This window comes from Eriocheir sinensis, chromosome 21 (assembly GCF_024679095.1).
Source record: "Eriocheir sinensis breed Jianghai 21 chromosome 21, ASM2467909v1, whole genome shotgun sequence".
NCBI classification, from domain to species: domain Eukaryota; kingdom Metazoa; phylum Arthropoda; class Malacostraca; order Decapoda; family Varunidae; genus Eriocheir; species Eriocheir sinensis.
Genome location: NC_066529.1, coordinates 4,547,114 through 4,569,215, shown reverse-complemented (window position 1 = coordinate 4,569,215; position 22,102 = coordinate 4,547,114). Strand labels below are relative to the sequence as shown.

Here is a 22,102-nt window from a genome sequence, read left to right as displayed (position 1 = left end):
ATAGGCGTAGAGGGAGTGGGATAGGCATGGGAGGGGAAGCCATGTGGGGGAGGAAAATGACTGTGAGTGTAGGGAAGAAGTGGGATAGGCGTAGAGGGAGTGGGATAGGCATGGGAGGGGAAGCCATGTGGGGGAGGAAAAGGACTGTGAGTGTAGGGAGAGGGTGGGATAGGCGTAGAGTGAGTGGGATAGTCGTGAGAGGGGAAGCCATGTGGGGGAGGAAAAGGACTGTGAGTGTAGGGAGAGGGTGGGATAGGCGTAGAGGGAGTGGGGATAGGCGTGGGAGGGGAAGACATGTGAGGAAGGAAAAGGACTGTGAGTGTAGGGATGGGAGACGAAGGGGATGGTGGGTGGGAGTCGTGTAAGGGAGGGATAGGAACGTGTGTGTGTAGGGTGGGGAAACGAAAGGGAATGGAAAAGAAGGGGAAGCGTATGGGAGATGGTAAGTTTTATAATTCTATGTGAAAGAAAGAAAAAGAAAAAAGGGAAGGAAAGGGAAGGGAAGGGAATTAAGGTGATGAAAGGAAAGGGATGGGGATGTTATACTGGGGAAGGGGAGGGATTCTGTGTGTAAGGAGGAGATAAAAGGGAAGGGAGGTGAGGGAATGTGGGGAAGGGAAGGGATTTAGAGTTTGGGTGTTGGGGAAGGGAGGGTATGGATTGTGTGTGTGTGTGTGTGTGTGTGTGTGTGTGTGTGTGTGTGTGTGTGTGTGTGTGTGGTAAGGAGAGGATGGGAAAATAAAGCTACGTTACCCACCACTTTGCCCATCTCTACCTCTCTCTCTCTACCTTCCCTTTACCCTCCTTCAGTTACCTATTCCCTCTTTTTCTAAACACTCCAAATCATTGACTTTAATCCATCTTCCCTTAATTAAACCTTTCCTCCTTAAACCTTGTCCCTCTTCTCTAAAACCTTCCTTCTCTCTCCTCTATGACATTCCCCTTGTCTCTTATTCATTCTCTTCTTCACCATACCTTTTCCATTTCCCTTTAACTATACCCTTGCACCTTTTCCTTAACCCATCCTTTCTCCCTTTCCCATTACCTCAACCTTTGTATCTTTCTCTTTTACCTTCCTGATCCCCCTCCCTTCACCTCCAGCCTTGTATCTTTTTCCTTCATCCCTCCCTCTCCTCCTCACCTCCCCTTAACCTCAGCCCATTGCAACCTTTCTTCTTTACCCTTCCTCTCTCGTCTCCCATTACCTCAACCCTTTTATCTTTCTCTCTTACCTTCCTGATCCCCCTCCCTTCACCTCCAGCCTTGTACCTTTTTCCTTCATCCCTTCCTCTCCTCCCCTCCTCCCCTTAACCTCAGCCCACCTTTCCCTTCACTCTCCCGGCCGCAGGCTTCCCCTCAGGAGCGTCGCGCCCCACGGGACCTCAGGCAGCGGATGGAAGCTATAAATCGCAACGTAATCATGATGCACGCCGCCTCTCTCTCTCTCTCTCTCTCTCTCTCTGTTAAGGTAGGCTATATATATACCTGGCCAGGTGTGTCCCTTACGGTTGAAGCTTATTTGTTGTTGCTGCTTCGCATACTGGAATCTATATTATTTTTGTTGTTTGTTCTTGTCATTCTTACTCCTCCTCCTCCTCCTCCTCCTCCTCCTCCTCCTCCTCCTCCTCCTCGTCCTCGCCCTCCTCCACCTCCTCCTCCTCCTACTACTACTACTACTACTACTACTACTACTACTACTACTACTACTACCACCACTCCAACTACATTATCAATATTCAGACTACTACTACCATTTCTACTATGACTACTACTACTTCTACGACTACCATTCCAACTACACTATTGATATTCAGAATGCAACACCGACTACTACTACTACTACTACTACTACTACTACTACTACTACTACTACTACTACTACATTTGAAACATTTGAAACATTTATTAATAGCCTATTAGGTACAGTTACATAATTATGTTGTATGTATTGTTAGAGGCCAGCCTTTATATAAGCATAAGCTTTTCAGGCAAAAGTGAAGACAATAGATATATAAGAAAAAAAAAAAGGAATATTGCAAATATAACTTTGAACAAAAAAAACATACAAAATACAGAATACTGAACATTAGTTAGAAATATAACAGTGGTAGGATATACATACATAATGGAAGCTCGGCGAAATCAATAATACCATAATTAAAAATAATAAACCAAAGTAAAATAAAGAAAGAGAAAAAAAATAATGTACAAAGAAGCAAATGAAATTATATACAGAATTATAGGATGAAGCAAAATGAAATAATAATAATAATAATAATAATAATAATAATAATAATAATAATAATAATAATAATAATAATAATAATAATAATAATAATAATAATAATAATAATAATAATAATAATAATTATAATAATATTACAATAATAATAATAATAATAATAATAATAATAATAATAATAATAATAATAATAATAATAATAATAATAATAATAGAGGGAAGGACAGAATAAATGGGTAATTCATTACGGAACAAGTGTGGGGGAGATGACGTTATATATGACTTGATGAGAAATTGGAATTTACTGGATAACAATCAATAGGTATCAAGCAGATGAAGCTTTAGTTTGTTTTTAAATATGTTGAGAGACGGAGCATTTTTTATATCCTGGGGAAGGGAATTCCAGATCAAAGGTCCCTGGTACATAGTGGAGTGCCGAAAGAGAGTAAGGCGATGTGATGGAAGGCAGAACTGCTCTCTGTGTCTAGTGGGATATAGATGAGTAGGGAGTGAGGCACTGATCTGATGTTTGTACATACCGGTAGCAATAGAAAGTTTAGTGATATCTTGTAGTTTGAGGATTTTTGTGTTTTTAAAGAGAGGTGGTGTGTTCAAGGTAAGAACTGTTTGTGATAATTGAATTATCTTTTTATGTAGTAAGTTCAGACTAGTTAAGTGGGTGACATAAGTGGTACTCAGATAGGATTGCAGTACAGAAGGTGAGGGTATATATGTGCATAATACAAGATTTTAGTACTCAAGGCATAAAATCTCTTAGACGATATAGCATAGTAGTGCTTCTTGAAAGTTTATTCGAAATATTGTTTATATGGGATTTGAAATTAAGGTTTTCATCAAACATAACTCCCAAAAACTTAAAACTAGTTGATCTACTAATAAGGTTATTATTGATTTTAAGGTCTGGCAAGTAAACATTTACTTTGTTAGAAAAGAACATATAAAAGGTTTTATTAGTATTAATTGTGAGTCTGTTGCTTAAACACCAATTATATAATTTGTTGAGGTCTTGGTTAGCTTGTGGGAATAATGTTTCAATATTAGAGTCAGTAAAATACAAAGTCATGTCATCTGCAAAGAGGATGGTGTTGGCAGAGGTGAAGATATTAGTAATGTCGTTAATATATATAAGGAACAAAATAGGCCCTAAAACACTCCCTTGTGGGGCACCAGTAGAAATATTTCGAGTGGAAGACTTATGGCCATCATATATTGTGCACTGAGATCTGTTTGTTAGGTAGTCTTGAAACCAGGAGTGTAGAGGTCCTCGTATACCATAGAAATATAATTTGTCGAGTAGAATCATGTGGTTAACGGTATCAAAAGCCTTTGAGAAGTCAACAAAGATGGATAAGACTGATTGTTTAGTGTTAAGGGAAGAATAGAGATGAGAAGAAAACATACTGAGGGCGTCATAAGTGCTAGAACCTGACCTAAAGCCATATTGGCATCTACCCAAAATGTTCTTGCTATCAAGATATGCAACTAATTTATTTTTCATTAATAATTCAAATATTTTAGAGAAGGGAGAGAGAGTGGAAATTGGGCGGTACTGCTACACTGAGTCGTCTCCTGGTCTTGCCGCCCTAACCTCCTCCGTCTCATTTCCGCCGGCGGGAGACTGTCTGATTTATCGTCTCCTGAAAGTGTGTGTCAGCCTCCCTACCCCCCTTGACGCCCCAACCCCCTTCCTGACCCCACTCCTCCCTCTCTGACTCTCCCTCCCCTCTCCTCCTTCCCTGACCCTTCTACTCTCCTCCCTTCAAGTCTGTCCTCCCACCGTTATCCTTTACTCCTATCCCTAAGCTTCTCCCTTTTTCTTCCTTTACCTTTTTTGTGTATCCCTATTGTCCTCTTCTCCCTCTTCTTTTTGCATCTCTTTCCTTTATCATCTCCATTTTCTATTTTCTTTATCCCTCACGCACGTTTATCCTCTCCTCCCACCTCTACTTTCATGTTCTTTTCCATTTTCTTTGTTTCCTTTTCCTTATTCCCCCCCCTTCAAATTTTTTTTTCCTATTCCTTTCCTTATATTTCTGTTCCCCTCCGTTATCCACTGAATATATAGGAGTGTGTCAGCGTCTTTCTTTTATCTATCTACTCCTCTACTTTTTTTCCCTATTAATTCCTTCCCATTTATTTTTCCTCACACTCCTTGAATTCCCTACTTCTAGCTTTTTTTTATTCTCCTTCCCCCTTGTCCATCTATCACTCTGCTTCATCCCTTCAATAAATACTAGGTGTGTCTGTATGTCAGGATTCGTCAGGTTTTTTTTTAGTATATATGTAATGCTTTTCAGTCCGATGAGTTAGGATTTTTGAAGGGCCGAATAGATTAGTGAAAAGGAGTCTACATTCTATATTTTTTTTGTAGAGTGAAAATAAATGTATGTTAAAAAATGTTTCCCCTCTATTTTTTTTCCAATCTCTTCCGTCAATCTTGTATCCATCATCTCTTCCGTCATTTCTAGTTTCCTCTCGCCTTCCTCTTCTCTCCCTCCCTCCTTCATCCTCACAACAACCATCTTCACTTCTTCTGTAATACCTCCCTTTCCTGTCCTTCATCTCCCTCCCTCTCTCCCTTCCTCTTTTACCTTCCTTTTTCACGTCGCTTCCTCCTCCTGATATCCTTTTTTTCCTCTCTATCTCCCCCTTCTCGCCCTTCACCATTATCTGCACCTGCTTCCCCTTATTCTTTGCCAAACAAACTTCTCCCTCCCCTCTCAGTTATTTTCGTTCTCTCTCTCTCTCTCTCTCTCTCTCTCTCTCTCTCTCTCTCTCTCTCTCTCTCACACCCACACAACCTTCATCAATATCCATAACACTTAAGTACACAATAAATCAACAGGAAGCTTAAATTTTATGTTCCTCTTGAAAGATAATAAGAAAAACTGCCTATAATTTTCAAGGCAGCTCAAGGGAAAACAAAAGCACGCAAAAAACAACAACAACACAAACAGACGAATAGAATAGTTAGAATAAGAGTTGTTGATGTCTCTGTGCCTTTAACACTTTCATATACGAGATAAACATTAAGTCGAGGGTGTGACCGATCATATATACATACATCACCCAAAACATCGACTTACTGACAGACGATATAGGGAGTTCCGATAAATTAAAGTTCTGTTGCTGTCATTTCGTCTTCAACTCTCTCCTTTAAATATTAAGTTGAAGGTCTAAGTGATCATATACATCCCCCCAAACATCGACTCACAAACAGACGACATAAGGGGTTCGGATAAAAAAAGGAACTGCTGTCACTTCGCCTTTAACTCTCTCCCGTAAATACTAAGTCGAGGATCGGTGGAAAGGTCGGCATTCCTAGACACTCCCGACTCTCATTTCATCTATTTCAACATGACAAAAATGAGGTTAAATCTGTTCTCATGAGTGATTTTTTAAGGTTCATGGTACAGAAGGCTTCCCAAACTCCCACCAGGATACAAAAAAAATACCTCTGGAAAGGCTCACGACTCCTACAAAAGCCATGTACGTGTTTGGGCGCCGAAATGTTGAATAATATACCCCCAAGAGTGTTCACAAGAGTAGGAGACGGGGTGCTAGAGAGAATGGAGGGGTAAGGAGGGGGGGAAATATAAGACATGGGAGGGATGGAATCGGGTGAGATGTAAAGCGTAAAGGAGAAGAGATGAATAAGCAAAAAAAATAATAAGGCAGACAATGAGCGGTTGAGTCTCCCCCCAACCATCGACTTGACAAATCCTCCTTCACCTGCGATCAGAAACGGGGGCGAAGGGAATACATATCATATCTTGCCGGGGCCGCGCGGGGCTGATGGAGCCTCGTTAACCCGGGAACAATCGTTTATCCGAGAGTAATGACGGGGAAATGACTGGCAGCGGAGGATGGGATGCTATTGTTGCGAGTATAGCTGCTGCAATCGACCAGCTCTGCAATATGAGTGGCCGGCAACGGTTAAAGTATAGAGTGATTGGCTTCTGGTTTATGCTCCTCCCTTAACGTTGCAATACTACCACTTTTTGCTTTTCTGTATTTGCTTTCCTTTCACTTCTTCCACACAGCAGTTTTTCCCTACACATCCCCTTCTTTTCCTTACCAATCCCTCCCATTGTCCCCTCATCTCTTCCTGCCTTCTGTACCTCTAAAGCACCATTCTCTCACTTAGCTATCCCTGCACTTTACTTATTTATCCTTCTCCTCCTTTCCTCTCTTCCACTACCTTCTTTCTTTCTCCTAGTCATTATCTTCCTTCTCTTATTTTCTTCTCCTTTCCTCTCATTTTCTTTCACTCTCCATCAAACTTTTCAAACTTTTCTTTCTATCTCCTTCTCAACCCATCATTTTTCCTATGCCTTTTCCCTTATCTCTCTCTCTTCTCCCCTTTTCACTTTTCCATACTTTCCTTCTCCTTATATTTTCCCTTTTCCTTATCCTTCCATTCTCCCCCGCATCTTACCTTCTATCTGCTTTCTATCCCTTCCCTCTCCCTATACTCCCTTCTCAGCTTATCCCTTCCTACTCCCCCACACAGCCCCCTTTCTTACCCCTACCCTTCACTCCACATCCCCTCTCCCTTGCAGCTCCCCTCCTCTTCCCAGCCTCTCCCTCCTTTTCATTTGCCCGGCTCTCCTTCCTTATGGCCCTGCGGTGGAGAAGAGAGGAGGGGCAGAGAAAAAATGCTGAGAAATTAGGAATGTTTTAATGTTTGTCTGATGGAAACGTGGAATGAGGGAAGGATGGAGGGAAAGAAGAAAGAGAATTATGAATAGTTTGTGATTTGTGGACGTGCAGGAAAAGGGAATTTAAGAAAGGAAGGAAGAATATTAAAGAATGAAGGAATGAATTAATAAAGAAGAACGGAAAGAAGGAAAAAAAGACAGGGAGGAAGGAAGGAAGGAAGACAGAAATGAGAACAAAATGGAAGAGATAAGAAAAGTAGGAAACAAAGTAAAAACATGACTAAAACGTTAATTAAAAATGAAAATAAATGTCTACAAGTAAAAAATAATACATAAAAAAAACTTTCACATCGACACATGATCAAAAATGTCACCCAACGTTACTTAAAAATACAACCTGTCACCTAAAAAAAATACCTCAAACATCCCTTCTGTATTCCCATTCTCTCTAAGTCCGTCCAGGAGCGTGACTGAAGCGCTACTTAAAGGGGAAGGTAGTGACGCTGGGAGGGAAGTTTTCAGGGCGCGGCAAGTTTTCCCCGGAACAGACTATTTGCCCGCACCCGATATTAAGGCCACGCCAGAATTAATACACAAGACGGGTTCATAAGCCACAAAGGGAGGAGGGAGGAGGGGGGTGAAGTAAGGGAAGGGAGTGGGGAGAAGGGAGGTGAAGTAAGGGAAGGGAGGGGGGAGGAAGGAGGTGAAGTAAGGGAAGGAAGGGGAGAAGAGGGAGACAAAGTAAGGGAAGGGGAGGAAAAGAGAAGGAAAGAGGGCGAAAGAGGAAGGGAGTTTAGGGACAAGGGACATAGGGTGGAGAGGAGAGAAGGGAAAGAAAGGACGGGGAAGAAGGTAAGAGATGAAAAGGGAAAGGGAAAGAGAGAAGGGAAAAGGGGAAAGAGGGAGAAGAAAAGGGGAAAAAGGAAGAGTTTAGGGATAAGAGACAAAGGGTAGAAAAAGGATGTAAAAGGAAAAGGAAGGGTGGGAAAGGAGAGGAAAAATAAAAAGGGTAAGGGAAAGAGGGAAGGTAAGAAGGGAATATGGGAAGACAGAGAAAAAGGATAAGAAAGGGGAAGATAATTCAGGTATATGATGCAAAGAGATGGGAGAAGGGGAATTGACAGAAAGGGTATGAGAGAAAGGGGTATGAAAGAGAAGGTAAATAAAGTCATACGGGAAAGAGGGACGTGAAAAGAAATGAAAAAAAAAATCGTAGCATTAGACTGAACATGAAAATGAAAACCAAAATGAAAGGGAAGGGGATGAGAGAATAAAAACATGGATGAAAACTAAAGGAGAAGGACGGGATGTAAAGAGGAGAAGCCAAAATAAGTGATAAAGGGGAGGAAGGATAAAAATAGCGAGATGGAGTGGAGGGCAGAGAACTGAAAATATGAGTGAGTAAATAGAAGAGAAGGGAAAAAGAACGAGGGAAGATAAAGGAGAGGAGAAAGGAAAGATTACAATAATGTGGAGAAAGACAGGCAGGGAAGGGAAACGAAAGATAAAAATTGAAGGGGCAGGGAACTGGAACGAACAGGAGAGAGAGATGATGTAAAAAGGATGATGGAAACAGAGTAGAGAAATAAAATAATGAATAATATTGCAACTGTGGATTAAGAGAGGAAGATAAAGAGGGGATGAAATTGAAAAGGAAGAAGAAAAGGAAGATGATGAAGAAGAGGAGGATAAAAGGAAAAGAAGGGAAAGAAGATGAAGAAGAGCAGAACAAGAACAAGAAAAATAACAAGAACAAAAAGAAGTAGAGGACGAGGAGTAGGAAAAATAATGGAAAGGAAAAAAATGAGGAAAACGACGGATGAAAACAGACTATTAAATGACAATGAAATGTGGAAAGGTCATACCGTAGAGTATACTATAACTATCATAATTCTCTCTCTCTCTCCCTCGCTCTCGCTCTCTCTCTCTCTCTCTCTCTCTCTCTCTCTCTCTCCGTATGGGGCACAATATTGAGGTTCTGGTAAACAAACTGAGGCGCCAGCCGGAGGAGGGAGAGACAGACAGACCGACTGGACAAAAGGAGAGGGAGAGAGAGAGGGAGGGAGGAAGGGGGGGAGAGAGGGAGGGAGAATAAGGCGAGTGATGATCAGTATGGCAGACGAGTATCTCTCTCTCTCTCTCTCTCTCTCTCTCTCTCTCTCTCTCTCTCTCTCTCTCACCCCGGCAATATCACTAAGGGGAAGGAAAATAAACGTGTATGTGTGTGTGTGTGTGTGTGTGTGTGTGTGTGTGTGTGTGTGTGTGTGTGTGTGTGTGTGTGTGTGTGTGTATGCGCGCGCGCGTCAAACTACACTAGGAAGGTAGATCCCTTAAACCCAACAATGTTCCCTATCTCAATACTTGACAACAAGAATCCGCCTCGGAAAACCTGGACGAAGAATGACAAGGAGCGTAACCAACCTTCTTCGGACGGCCGCAATAACAACCAGAGGAGCCTTACGTAGGGGGGTTATAAGGGCGAATTTTATCAGCGTGGGTAATATGTCTTCAGGGCGTGGTGGGATGCGTCCTTCTGGTGAGGTCTCGGAGTGAATACTAAGGAGATTGTAGTGAATGGGTCCTGGCATTATCAAAATCATATATGGCGACTCAAAATGGACACAAAGAGGGAAAACGAGGAAGGAGGGATAAGGGGAGTGAGTGAGTGATGGAAAGTAGGCAAGGAGGAGGGAGGGAGGGAGGGACCGACGGGGAGAGGAAGGAAGGGAAAAAAATAGGATAGAAATTAAAACGAAAGGAAAAGGATGGAAAGAGATGGGAAATAAGTGAACGTAAAAGAAGAAGTAAGAGTTTTAAAACGAGGAAAAAGACGGAAGCAAAAGAAATGAAAACGAGAGAATGGATTGAAAGGAAATATATGGGAAGGGAAAAGATAGAAAGGATGGGAAGGTACGGGAAGAAAAGGAATGTGAACAGGAAAAAATGGAATGAAGGGGAAGCGAGAGGAATGAGAAAGGAACGAAAAAAAAAATAAATTCAAGTGATAAAAAGAAAGGAATGAGAAGGTAAGGGAATGGAATGGAAGGGAAGGAAAGAGGAGATAAGAGAGAAAGGGAAAAGAACGAAATGAAAGAAAAAAATTGAAAAAAAGGGAGAAATTCGAGGGAAGAGAAAGGAAAGGTTACGAGATATACAGGAAAGAAAGATAATGGAAGGAAAAATAGAGTCAAGGGAAGGGAAGGACAAGGAAAGGAAGAGATGGAAGGGAAGAGAAGGGAGAAAAGAGCAGAAAGTCTATTAGTGTGAGGGTATAGGAGAAAGGGAAGAGGGGAGAAGGGAGGGAGGGATGAAGGGGGAGAGAGAAAAAAAATGGCATAGTAATTAGATTTTTTCTGTCGATCATTTTCCTTCATTAGTAACATTCTTATCACGTGTCCTTATCTTTATAACATTATTCTTCATTCTCCTTCTTTTCCATTATTATTTTTCTCTACTTTTTTGGGCGTCTTTTTCTTCTAATTCTTCTATGTCTGTTTGCTTTGTACCCTATTTTGTTTAACTTCTCTTCGCTTTTCTATTCACTATGATTTTCTTCCTCTTTTTAAGCTTCTTTTTCTTCTCATTCTTTTACGTGTTTGCTCTTTCCTCATTTCATTAAACCTCAACTTCCATTTAATCTGTTTTATCTATTATCTTTATCTGTCAATGTCATGCATATTACATTCACTTCTAATATTTTCCTTTCCGCCTTCATCTGCTTTCTATGTCTAATCATTTATCGTATTTCCCTGTATTATTTTCTTTGTATTTTTCGCCTCTTTATCTGCCTACTTATTTATAGTTATAGTTATAGTTCGTCATTTTCTGTGTTCAATTCCATTTTTTTTTTATATTTCTATTCCAATTAATTTCCTTATTTGTTTTCTTGTCCTCCATTCGTCGCTTCCCCTCTCTTTTCTTATTCTTTATCTCTCCTTCGTTCCATTACTACTACCACTACCACTACTACTACTACTACTACTACTTCTACTACTACCACCACCACCACAACCGCTCTACTACTAAAAACAAAAACAAACCACCCCTTCATTATTTTCTCGCGTGCTGACTCATAAAAAAAAACCATAATATTGCTCTATCAGACAAAGTGACTATTTTTCTTCATTATTCCCTCGTAAAAAAAAATGTACACGATAAGACACCTCTGAACCCTAAAATAAAAATAAAAATAAATAATAAAAGTTGGTGTGGAGGTTATGTGCCGTATTTTATTTACCCTCTCTCACCTACATGAAAAAAAAAATAAAAAGGAAAAAGGAAAAAAAAAAGAGGTATGTTAGAGCATTTATACATTTCACCATTTTTTGAGTGTAATAATATGGAGAGCGAGAGCGAGAGAGAGAGAGAGAGAGAGAGAGAGAGAGAGAGAGAGAGAGAGAGAGAGAGAGAGAGAGAGAGAGAGAGAGAGAGAGAGAGAGAGAGAGAGAGAGAGAGAGAGAGAGAGAGAGAGAGAGAGTGTGAGAGAGTGTGTGTGTGTGTGTGTGTGTGTGTGTGTGTGTGTGTGTGTGTGTGTGTGTGTGTCAGTATTTCCAGTGCAACGTGAGACAGTGGAGGTAAAATTTTGGGGTTTACAGGTGAGAGGAAATCCAGGACAGGTGTGTATGGAGGGCCCGGGCAGGTGTGTGTAGGACAGGTGTAGGTGTAGGTGTAGGTTTTTCTCGGGGTGGCGCGGCGGTGTTAGGGTGTACTAAAGAGGGTGACGAGGAGGACAGTTACGAGCACACACCGAACTGAAGGAGGGCGAGCGAGGAAAATACTGCGACAAAGATCTTGGTAAAATTGATTAAATATTTGACACACTTTTTCCGGTTTATTTTTTTGTGGTTCTGCCAAAGGGAGCAAAGAGGAGGACGATTATGGCCCCACGTCGAACTTAAGGAGGAGGAGGAGGAGGAGGAAACTAGACGAAAATACTACTTGCTATAATATACTAAATCTTCGACAACTCCTATTTTGTGTTTTTTTCTACAGACGGCAAAGAGGAAGAGTATATTTTACCCCTTCTACACACACACACACACACACACACACACACACACACACACAGTCAATTCTCTTTTGTACGCCTTTAGTTATCTTTCAATGCCAGTTTGCCAATTTCTAGTAATCTCTCTCTCTCTCTCTCTCTCTCTCTCTCTCTCTCATCGATCTACCTCCCTTCCCTTGGTGTGAGTGCAGGGCGCCGCTCTTCCCGACAATGGGCAATTCGTTTCACCTGTGACGCCCTGATTAGAGGCTCGAACAGGGCAGGTGTGGGAGCGAGGGTGTTGCAGAGTCCCTGGAGCCACGTGCCACAGGTAAGTGTGTTGTTAGACCTGGCCACGGCGGTCTTATAGGGAAGGCGGAGTAGGCAGGGGTACTTCGGGACGGCAGGGCGAGGTAGGGGGTGAAGAGATAGGGACGGGAAGTGGTCTTTGGGAGAACAGGGTAGACAGAGGCGAAGGGAAGTAGAGGCGGATATGGAGGGCGGGTAGGGTTGTGGGTAAGGGTGGGAGGTGAGGTGAAGGGAAGGAGAACGGATAAAACTGGTGGTAGGAGGTGGAGAGGAGGTGAAGGGAATAAGGAGAACAGGTAAAATGGAGTACACGGAAGGGGATAAGAGGTGGGAAGGAGGTAAAAGGATAAAGGAAAACAGGTAGGATGGCGTGGAAAATAAGGACAATAGGGAATAACAGGACATAACAGAGAAAACTTAGGAGAAAGATGAAAAAAGGAAGGGGAAAAAAATAAATGAGGTAGGGGACAGGGGTAAAAAGGGAATTAAGAGGACAGACAGAAAGTAAATGAAGGCAAAGAACACGGAGAAAGAAGAAAAGAATAGGGCGTAAGTGCGTAAAGTATAAGTAGATTAAGAAGAAAAAGAAAACGCTAGGTAGGGAGGGAAGGAAGGAAGGAAGGATGGAAGGAGAACATGAAGGTAGGTTCTGTATGGAAGGCTTTGAAGGGCCGTGATTAAATATGTGTAAAGAGCTATAAGGAAGGTGTATTCAGGTAGACGTTTGTGGGCAGGTGAGGGAAAGGTGAAGGCTAATGAGAATGGAAGGAAGGATGGATGATGGAGGTGGGTGGTGGTAGTAGTAGTAGTAGTAGTAGTAGTAGTAGTAGTAATATGATTAGTAATAAGAGAGAGATAAGGAGAAAGAGAAAGCGGCGAAGAAAAAAATTAAAAGAATAGGAGACGGAAAAGAGGAAGAGGAACAAGGAGAAAGAGAAGAAGAAGGAAGAAGAGAGGAAGATGAGTGATTATGGAGATGGTAGTGGCTATACATAACTGTGGTAGAAGTAGTATTGGTGGTGATGGTAGTAGATGCAGTGGTTGTGGCTGTAGTATCAATGAGAGTACGTGGTAGTGGTCGCGGTGCTGGTGATGGTGCAGGTGGTGGTGGTAGTGGTGGTGGTGGTGGTGGCAGTAGTGTAGAAGGAAGTGAAGGCAAAAGTGACGTACATCTTCCCTTGTTAGGCCAAGACGGGATGGAAGGGGCCAAGTTAAGGACTTTGGACCAGCAGGAGCGTGACGAGGGCAGGAAGAGGGCGGCGGAGGGCGTGAAGGGGCGGCGGAAGGAGCTGAAGAAGACGTAAAGAAAGAGAAGAGGCGAGGAGGACGTGAAGATGGGAAGGGGAAAGGAGGTGTGAAAAGGAAGGAAGAACGGGAAGAGAAAGAAGTCATGGAGAGCGAAAAGAGGAAGATAGAATATAAGAGGAATGAAAGAAAATGAAGAGAAGGAGAAAAGCGAGAAGGGAGAGAAAGGAAAGGAAGGAAAGAAAGAGAGAAGAGAGCAGAAAGGAGAGAAGATAGAAGAAATGAAGATGGGAAGGGGAGGAGAGAAGTGAAAGGAAGGAAGGAGAAGGGAAAGAAGCCATGGAGAGCGAGAAGAGGAAGAGGAAAGTGATGAGGGATGGAAGAAGAGGGAGAGAAGAACGTGAAAGGAAGTGAAAAGGAAAAGAAAGAAGGAAAAAGAGAAGAGAGAAAGGAAGGAAAGGAGATAGAAGAGAAGAATAAACGGACACATAGAAGGACACATCAGCGGCAAACTATTGAGGAGGAATAAATGAGAAATAAATGAGGAAGAGGTGATGAAAAAGTAGATAAAATATGAAGAAAATACAAAGAAGAAAAGATGAAAGACTGAATATAAAGGCTGAGAATTAAAAAAAAAAAAATGAAGTGCAGGAAAAAGAGATGTGGAAAAAATATGAAAAAATATGAGGAAGAGATAAGAAAGATATAAAGAAGATATGAAAAAGAAGAAATGAGAAAGAGAGATGACGACGTGATAAGGCAGGAAGGTGTAAAGAAGAGACGTGACATGTGAAAATGAAATACGGAAGACATGACAAAGAGATGAAAAGGATATAGAGAAAAGACGAGGAAGAGAGCGCTGGCTGGATGGATGGAGAGACGGATGCTGTACACGAGAGATGGATGGATAATTGATGACTATTGGGGCGTTCTGTTCTTGGCGGGAGATGGATGGAAGAAGAGAAGAGCCAGAAGAATAACGACTGCAAGAAGGAGAAAGAAGAGGAGGAAAATGAAGAGGAGCAACAGGAAAAGGAAGAACAGAGCAATACACGATCATCCCCCCCCAAAAAAAAGGGGAAAAAAACACGAAAAACTGAGGGAAAACAGCGAGTAATGAGGGGAGAAGAAAACCACGTAATGAGGGAGGGAGGGAAATCACATAATGGTTAATACATCCGTTTATATGCCAAAAAAAAAATAGCAAAAGGAAAAAATACAAACACGGGCAAGGGGTGAAAAATATCAGGTAATGAGACAGCGCAGTCGTTAATAATGGCGAAAATACCTGGTGAGCGAGGGGTAAAATATCAGGTAAGAGGAAGGGTATAAAAAAGGGGAGTTGAGGTAATGCGAGTTTCCCAGGTAACCGATGAAAGAAATACCTGAACTCGCGGTGCTGGAAATAGACAGGTGAGAGAGAAAGAGAAAGTGAGTGAGAGATATATAGATAGATAGATAAAGAGAGATAGACAGATAGAGACAGAGATCCTTCTTTCTATAAACCCAGAAGAGGAGGTCGAGGAGAAGAGAAAAGAAGGAAAATAAAGAGAAAAGGAAGGAAGAGAATGACGAAATAATGAAGGAAGAAAAATAGGAGAAAAAATAGAAAAAAATGGGAGATGGGATAAACAGACAGAGAAACATGAACCCAGAAGAGGAGGTTGAAGAGAAGAGAAAAGAAGGAAAATAAAGAGAAAAGGAAGGAAGAGAATGACGAAATAATGATGGAAGGAAAATATGAGATCAAAAAATGAGAAAAAAAAAAGGATAGATGAGATAAAAAGACAGAGAAACAGATAGAGAGAAAGCCATTAAGAATCACCCAAGCCAACTTTAGCAAGGGAATTTAGTCTTTACTGCGCCCGTTGATGCTGGCAAATGACGTCTGTGATGCGGAGATAAAAGACGAACAAAAAAATAGTAAAAAAAAAATCTACCGGAGGAACTGAAAAGGTTTTACCGGAGCTCTTTAGTGTAATTAACTGTCATTATTAGTGTTTTGAATCTAATTTTTCCGGAGTGGATGCGGTTCATTTTACTCCCCCGGCAATATTGGTTCGTCGGCGCGCCATTGTGTGCGGGGGCGCCATCTTTTCGGGCGTATTCTTATTTAATTATGGCAGCTTTTTCGTCCCTCGGTCTGTCTATTTGTGTTTCCGTGGAAGGTAATAATAGTCCGATGCTTACGTTACATTTTAGCTCTCATGGTTTTCTACGTTTTTTTTTTTTCCTTAGAACGCATCCGTATCTAATTATGGAAGCTTTTTTTTTAGTCCTTCATTCCCTCTAATAGTGTTTCCATGGGTGATAAGACTTCGATGCTAATGGGATATTCTAGTTCCCACGCTCTTATTTCTATGTATTATCAGTGTTATCTGTTTTTATTATATTTTCGGGGGTATTCTATTTAATAATGGCAGCTTTTTCGTCCCTCCATCTGTCTGCCTGTTTGTGTTTCCGTTGGAGGTAATAAAATCGATGCTAATACTTTACTCTAGTTCTCCTGTTTTTTTTTTTCCTAGGTACTCGTGTTTAATTATGGGACCTTTTTTTCTATTTGTGTTTCCATGGAAGTTGATAATAATTCGATGTTTACTTTATATTCTACTTCGCATGTTATTTTATTTGTACACATTCTCTTTTTTTTTATTTCTACGTATTCTTATTTCAGTATGGGAGCTTTCTTTATTTTTTTTTTTCAGTCCTTCTATTTGTGTTTTCGTTGGGGGATAATAATTCGATGCTTACGTTATATTCCAGTTCATATGCTTTTTTTCTCCTATATATTCTTATTAGCTATTATTATTATCGTTTTGGGGGTATTCTTATTTAATTATGGCAGCCTTGTCGTCGCTCGGTCTGTCTTTGTATTTTCATGGAAGATAATAACTCGATGCTGACTCTATATGCTAATTCTCATGTATTTTATTTTCGCTTTTAGTCAGATTTATTTCCTTCCCGTTTCCCTATCGCGAGTAACGCATCAATTTTCCTTCTGACAGTTCACCTCCTTCATCTCACTTTCCCTTTCTCTGTCTACCTTACCTCTTTCTCCCTAATCAATTCATTTATCTACTCTATTCCACTCCAGTTTCCTCTCATACTGCCTGTCTGTGCTCTCCTTTATCCAAATCTTACATATCAAACTGCCATTTTTTTCTACACCTTCAACACACCTCCCATGCTCTCTTCTTCTCCCTTATTTCCTTTCGTCTCGCCCATCACCCTCTCGCACTCACTCACACTCCCCTCCTTCCTTATCCCGTTTCTCTTCACCCTATCACACTGCCTTTCATATCAATCGCTTCCACACTCTTCTCTCCCTCTCCTCTCCCCTCTCTCCCTTCTCCCATACCATTGCCTTCACTCTATCCCTTCTACGCACATTCCTTCCCCTCTCTTCTCCCTGTTATCATTGCCTACTCTCTATAACCGACCGTTTCTCACCTCCCTCCAGCTTCTCCTCCTCTGCGATCCCTCACCACAGCCCCTTTTCCTCCTCCTCCTCCTCTCTCCGCTCTCCCCCCCTTCTCTCCCCTCGCAACACCCCATCTAGAGGTGATTAATGCTGCCACACTCCATAATGACCTTCACATCGATCCGCCCAGACGAAGGAGAAGCAGAATATATCACTACTGTTTTAATCCATCTTCCGGAGCCGACGCGCGATGCTCCGATCTGCTGAGACGGCGATCTGGACACAAGAGGCGGGAGAAGACTAGCTGGAGGAGGACAGACAGACAGACAGACAGACACGTCAAGCTCACACCCACCTGGCAGAGGAAGGCCCCGTCACAGACACATCGTAGGCGGACGAGGCTGTGAGCTGCGTGTCGTTGATGTGGCCTGACTCCATTCCCAGAGGCTCCTTGCAGAAAGCTGTGAGAGAGAAGATGCGGGTGAGAGGTTGGGTTGGGTTAAGTTAAGGGGTTAATGTGTTTGCGGAAAGAAGAATGGGGAAGAGAAGATATGCGAAGAGGGAAGTGAGTTGCTTGGTTGGGTTAAGTCATGGGGTTGTTGTATTTGGGGAAAAGAAGTATGGGGAAGAGGGGAAGAGAAGCGAGGAGGTAAACTGTTAAAAGGTACCGTTGTTTATGAAGAAAGAAGAATGAAAAAGAAGTTAAAGACGGCTACAACGATATGAAGAAAAGGATAGTAAGAATTATAATCAGAAGAGTATGATGAGAACGGTTTGATAAGGGAGGAAGGGGGTCGTATAAAATAAAATAAAAAGTAAAGAGAAGAGAAGAAGAAATATACCTTTGATAATAACTGAAGGATAAAGGCGATGAAAGAGGGAGAAGGTAGACAAATAAAAATGAGGAGTATGAGGCGAAGTTGGACAAATGGGATAAAAAATTGAAGTATGAAAAGAGGTTTGTAAGATAAATAAAAAAAGAAGGATGAAAAGAGTTTCTAAGATAGATAAGAAAAAAAAGCTTAAAGATTGAGAAAGATTAAGAACAATGATTGAAGACTGAAAAAAGGCTAAAGATTGAAAAAAAAGAATTGAAGATTAAAAAAAAGAGATTGAAGATTGAAAAAAGGCTGAAGATTGAAAAAAAAAAAGAATTGAAGATTGAAAAAAAAAATTACAGATTGAAAAAAAAAGCTGAAGATTGAAAGAAAAAAGAACTGAAGATTGAAAAAAAGATTAAAGATTGAAAAACACTGTAGGATGAACAGAGGTTTCTAAGATAGATTAAAAGTGAAGGATGAAAAGAGGTATGTAAGATTAAATTAAAAAAAGAAAGGTAGAGGAAAACATCAGGACGGTGGCATAATTAAATATAGACACACACAAAAAAGTAATTCCACATCAAAAGGGGATGGGAGAGACAGGGTAGAAAAGCTTGAAGGATGAAAAGAAGTTTGTAAGATAAATAAAAAAAGATAGGTTGCGACAAACATGAGGACAATGACATAACTAAATATAGACACACACAAAAAGAGTAATTCCACATCAAAAATCCACGCACGAGTTACCGCTTCTGAACACACAGCCTCCCTGACAGCTCAAGCGAAAATTATCCTCATTATGCTAACGATGCAGATAACGGTACTGATAATGTTGAATAGGAGAATGATTTGTCGGGCAGGAATATGACGATAATGACAATGATGAGGAAAATAACAATAGGAATGATAATAGTAATAGAATGAATAATGATAACAACAACGATGACAAAGAAACATTAAGATTTATTTTTTCGAAACAAACAATATTCTGTCTAAAGAGGTAAAATACTTTCTCTCTATCTGTCTACCTGTCCATTTATCTATTTATCTGTGTCTTTCTATCTATCTATATCTACCTATATATCAATATCAATCATCTATCACTCCCTTATTTTTCTTCTCTCTACTTCTCGTCCTCTCTATTTATCTTCTTATCTATCTATCTATCTACCAATATCTATCTATCAATCTATCTCGCTCCTTCTCCGCCATTCCCCCATTTCTCTTCTCTCTCCTTCACCACCTCTCCCTTCTTCCTTCATTCCCCTACTCCACCACCTTCTTCCCTCACCTTCACCCGTCACCCCATCCTTCCAAACCGCATACAACCCGCACAATCACCCGCGTCTCACCTGTAATCACCCTCACACCTCCACACGCCAACACTCTCACTTCGCCTTAAGTAATTTCGTACCGGGTCTCGTTAACCTTCGCTAAAAACCTGCGCCCCGTGAACCGAATCAGAGCCACACAGGTAAGGAGGAAAAAGATTAAAAAGTTTATATACACGTTCCATTGCGCTGGTGTCATTATGGGGGTACACATGTTGTTGTTTTCTTGTTTGTGTGTTTGTCTGGTTGGTTGGTTTTTAGTTAAAGGTGAGGTAGGAATGGAGTGTTGACAGGTGGTGAGGGAAGAGAGAAGGAAGAGGGGAAGGAAACGACGGAAGGAAACAAGAAAGGATGAAAGGAAGGAAGAAAGAAAAGAAAGAAGAGGGGAAAGGAGAAAAGGAAGGAGTGAAGGAAAGAAGGAAGAAAGGAGGAGAAAGAAAGAAACAAGAAAAGAAAGAAGGAAGGACGACAGGAAGGAAGGAAACAAAAAAAGAAAGACATAAAGGAAGGAAGGAATGAAGAGAGGGAGGGAGCGAAGGAAGGATAAGGTGGAAGGGACGATTTTGGTTGCGCTTGTAGTAGTGGAAATAGTAAATAAGTGGTGGTGGTGGTAGTGGTGGTGGTGGTAGTGGTGGTGGTGGTGGTGATTTTACCTGAATAGCGACCACACCTCACTCCTCCCCGTCAAGATAAATGGGTAAAAATAGGAACCAGGCGCCACTCGTGAAGATATACCACCACAACAACCGCCACCACAACCATCACCACCACCACCACCACAAGCACCGTCATATTAATTGTCTCCATTGTGTGTGTGTGTGTGTGTGTGTGTGTGTGTGTGTGTGTGTGTGTGTGTGATGTCTTATTCCATCGCTCTTTAATAATTAGCTCCACCACGCTGATTCAACTCTCTCTCTCTCTCTCTCTCTCTCTCTCTCTCTCTCTCTCTCTCTCTCTCTCTCTCTCTCTCTCTCTCTCTCTCTCTCTCTCTCTCTCTCCCTTCTTCACCCACGACCATTACGGTTTAATGCACGGTCATAAAGGTGGAGTTTTAAGTGTGCAAATAAATAATCCCTTACTGGTATAACGGAGGAAGGGAGAGAGGGAGGGAGGGAGGGAGGGAGAGAGGGAGAGAGAGAGAGAGAAGAGAGAAAAGAAATAGCCCGCTGCATAGACCTTGTTGGTATGATTGGAGAAAGAGAGAGAAAGGGGACGAATGGCTTACTGGTATAAAAAAGGAAGAAAAAAAAGATATAGGGGGAAAAAGGAGAGTAGAAAGAATCAAATGAAAGGAGAAGTTTACTGGAAGAACAGAGGAAGAGGGAGAAGGTAAGAAAGAGGAGAAAAATATGGAGTTAGCATAATGAAAAGAAAAAGAGAATGAGAGAAATGCATCAAAACAGTTTAACTTTTCCCTTTTACACTGTTTATCATTTCTCTACGAGGTAATACTTTTCGAAAACCAAGAGATTCAGAACGAAGGAACCATTTTCTTCGTGTTCAACCTAACATCAAACGACAATGTAAACTTTATTCACACACACAAAAAAAATAATACGATAATGCATATTTTTCTTACACAACAAATAAAATTAATAAAGATAAATAAGGAAATAAACAAACAAAATAAAATACATACAAAGACACCAGGAACTCACCCGCCCCTTCTCCCCCACAAGTCAGAAACAACTTCATAAACTTCGGCCAACTTTGAAGTCCTGGTGTAGGGAGCTTGACGCCTCATCCACTATTGACGCGCCCCGCTCCACTTCGCGTCAACCTTTACTTATAGGTTATCAATCGACCACTTCGCAGGGTGACAAAACTTGGGTAGAAATTCTTCAAACTGTTTCTTGATCCCGTTAAAATGTCTCACCCTTATCATCATCATCATCAGCACCAGAAATCACAAGTCCTTTTCAATTCTTTTTTTTTTTTCCTGGATGACAAAACTTGTGTAGAAATTCCTTTTGAACTGTCTCTTGATCCCGTTGAAAAGCCTCACACTTATCATCATCAACAGCAGCCGCCATCATCATCAGCTCTTTTCAATTCTTTTCTCATCTCAGTTTCTTGTCTGAACTCCCTTTCTCATCCCTTTCTTTATGCTTTCTTGTCTACCGTCTTTCTCTAACCCTACTCTCTCATTCACTTCCCACAATCATCAAATCATTATGCCTTTCCCTCTTCTACTCTCACAACCTTCCTTAATTCCCTATTCTTTTTTTCTGTAACTCAAATTCCATCTCTCTTTTAATATGTCACCTCAACCACAAACACTCTCTCTCTCTCTCTCTCCCCCCACCCACCACCTACCTGTTCCCCCTATCCGCCTATTACCACACCTACACTTTTACATCCCTGTCAGTCTGTGTTCGCCGCTGAGAGTGAACCCAAATCACGTGAATTTTTAAGGCGCCGCATATAGGATCGGAAAGGTCAGCCGCTTGAACTTACACGATTCGATTCCATTTAACCGTGTTCAGGCAGGTAAGGGAATGGGGTTAATTGTGTGTGTGTGTGTGTGTGTGTGTGTGAGAGAGAGAGAGAGAGAGAGAGAGAGAGAGAGAGAGAGAGAGAGAGAGAGAGAGAGAGAGAGAGAGAGAGAGAGAGAGAAAAATAAAGGGAGGAGGAGGGGGACGAGAGAGAGGTGAGGGGAAGAGGTGAGGGGAGAGGTGTAAGGCAGTGAGGTGAGGGGAGAATGAGGGTAATGGAGAGGAGTGAGGTGAGAATGAAGACAGTGCGAGAAAGTTTGGGAGTGTAATGAGAGGGAAGAGAATAAAGGGAGAAAGAGGAGGGAGGGAGGGAGGAAGGGAAACTCACCTGTAAAGAAGGGAAAAAAGGAAGAAATTGAAGGTAAACAGAAAAATAAAGTAAAAAAAGGTAGGAGAGAAAATTGAGCGAGAAAGGAAGGAAGTAAGGACGGGAGGAGGGAAAGCAGGAAGGAAGGAAGGAAGAAAAGATGATTAGGGAATGAGATATAAAAAAAAATAAAAAGTGGGGAAAAAAAAAAGAGTAGAATCGAAAAAAAAAAATGAGCCAGGTAGGAAGGAAAGAAGGAAGG

The 22,102-nt window shown here is 41.4% G+C and overlaps 1 protein-coding gene across 3 annotated transcripts in view; it reads right to left on the bottom strand.

Annotated features, from left to right (window-relative positions):
• Positions 1 to 17,372, bottom strand: part of LOC127001553 (discoidin domain-containing receptor 2-like) — a 135,283-nt gene extending 117,911 nt beyond the window's left edge. For all 3 annotated transcript variants that reach the window (XM_050866194.1, XM_050866195.1, XM_050866196.1), the window contains exon 1: positions 17,242 to 17,372. In XM_050866194.1, the coding sequence (XP_050722151.1) occupies positions 17,242 to 17,324 (83 nt within the window). In that variant the 5' untranslated portion in view covers positions 17,325 to 17,372. The remainder of the gene's footprint in view (positions 1 to 17,241) is intronic.
• Between the last annotated feature and the right edge of the window lie 4,730 nt (positions 17,373 to 22,102).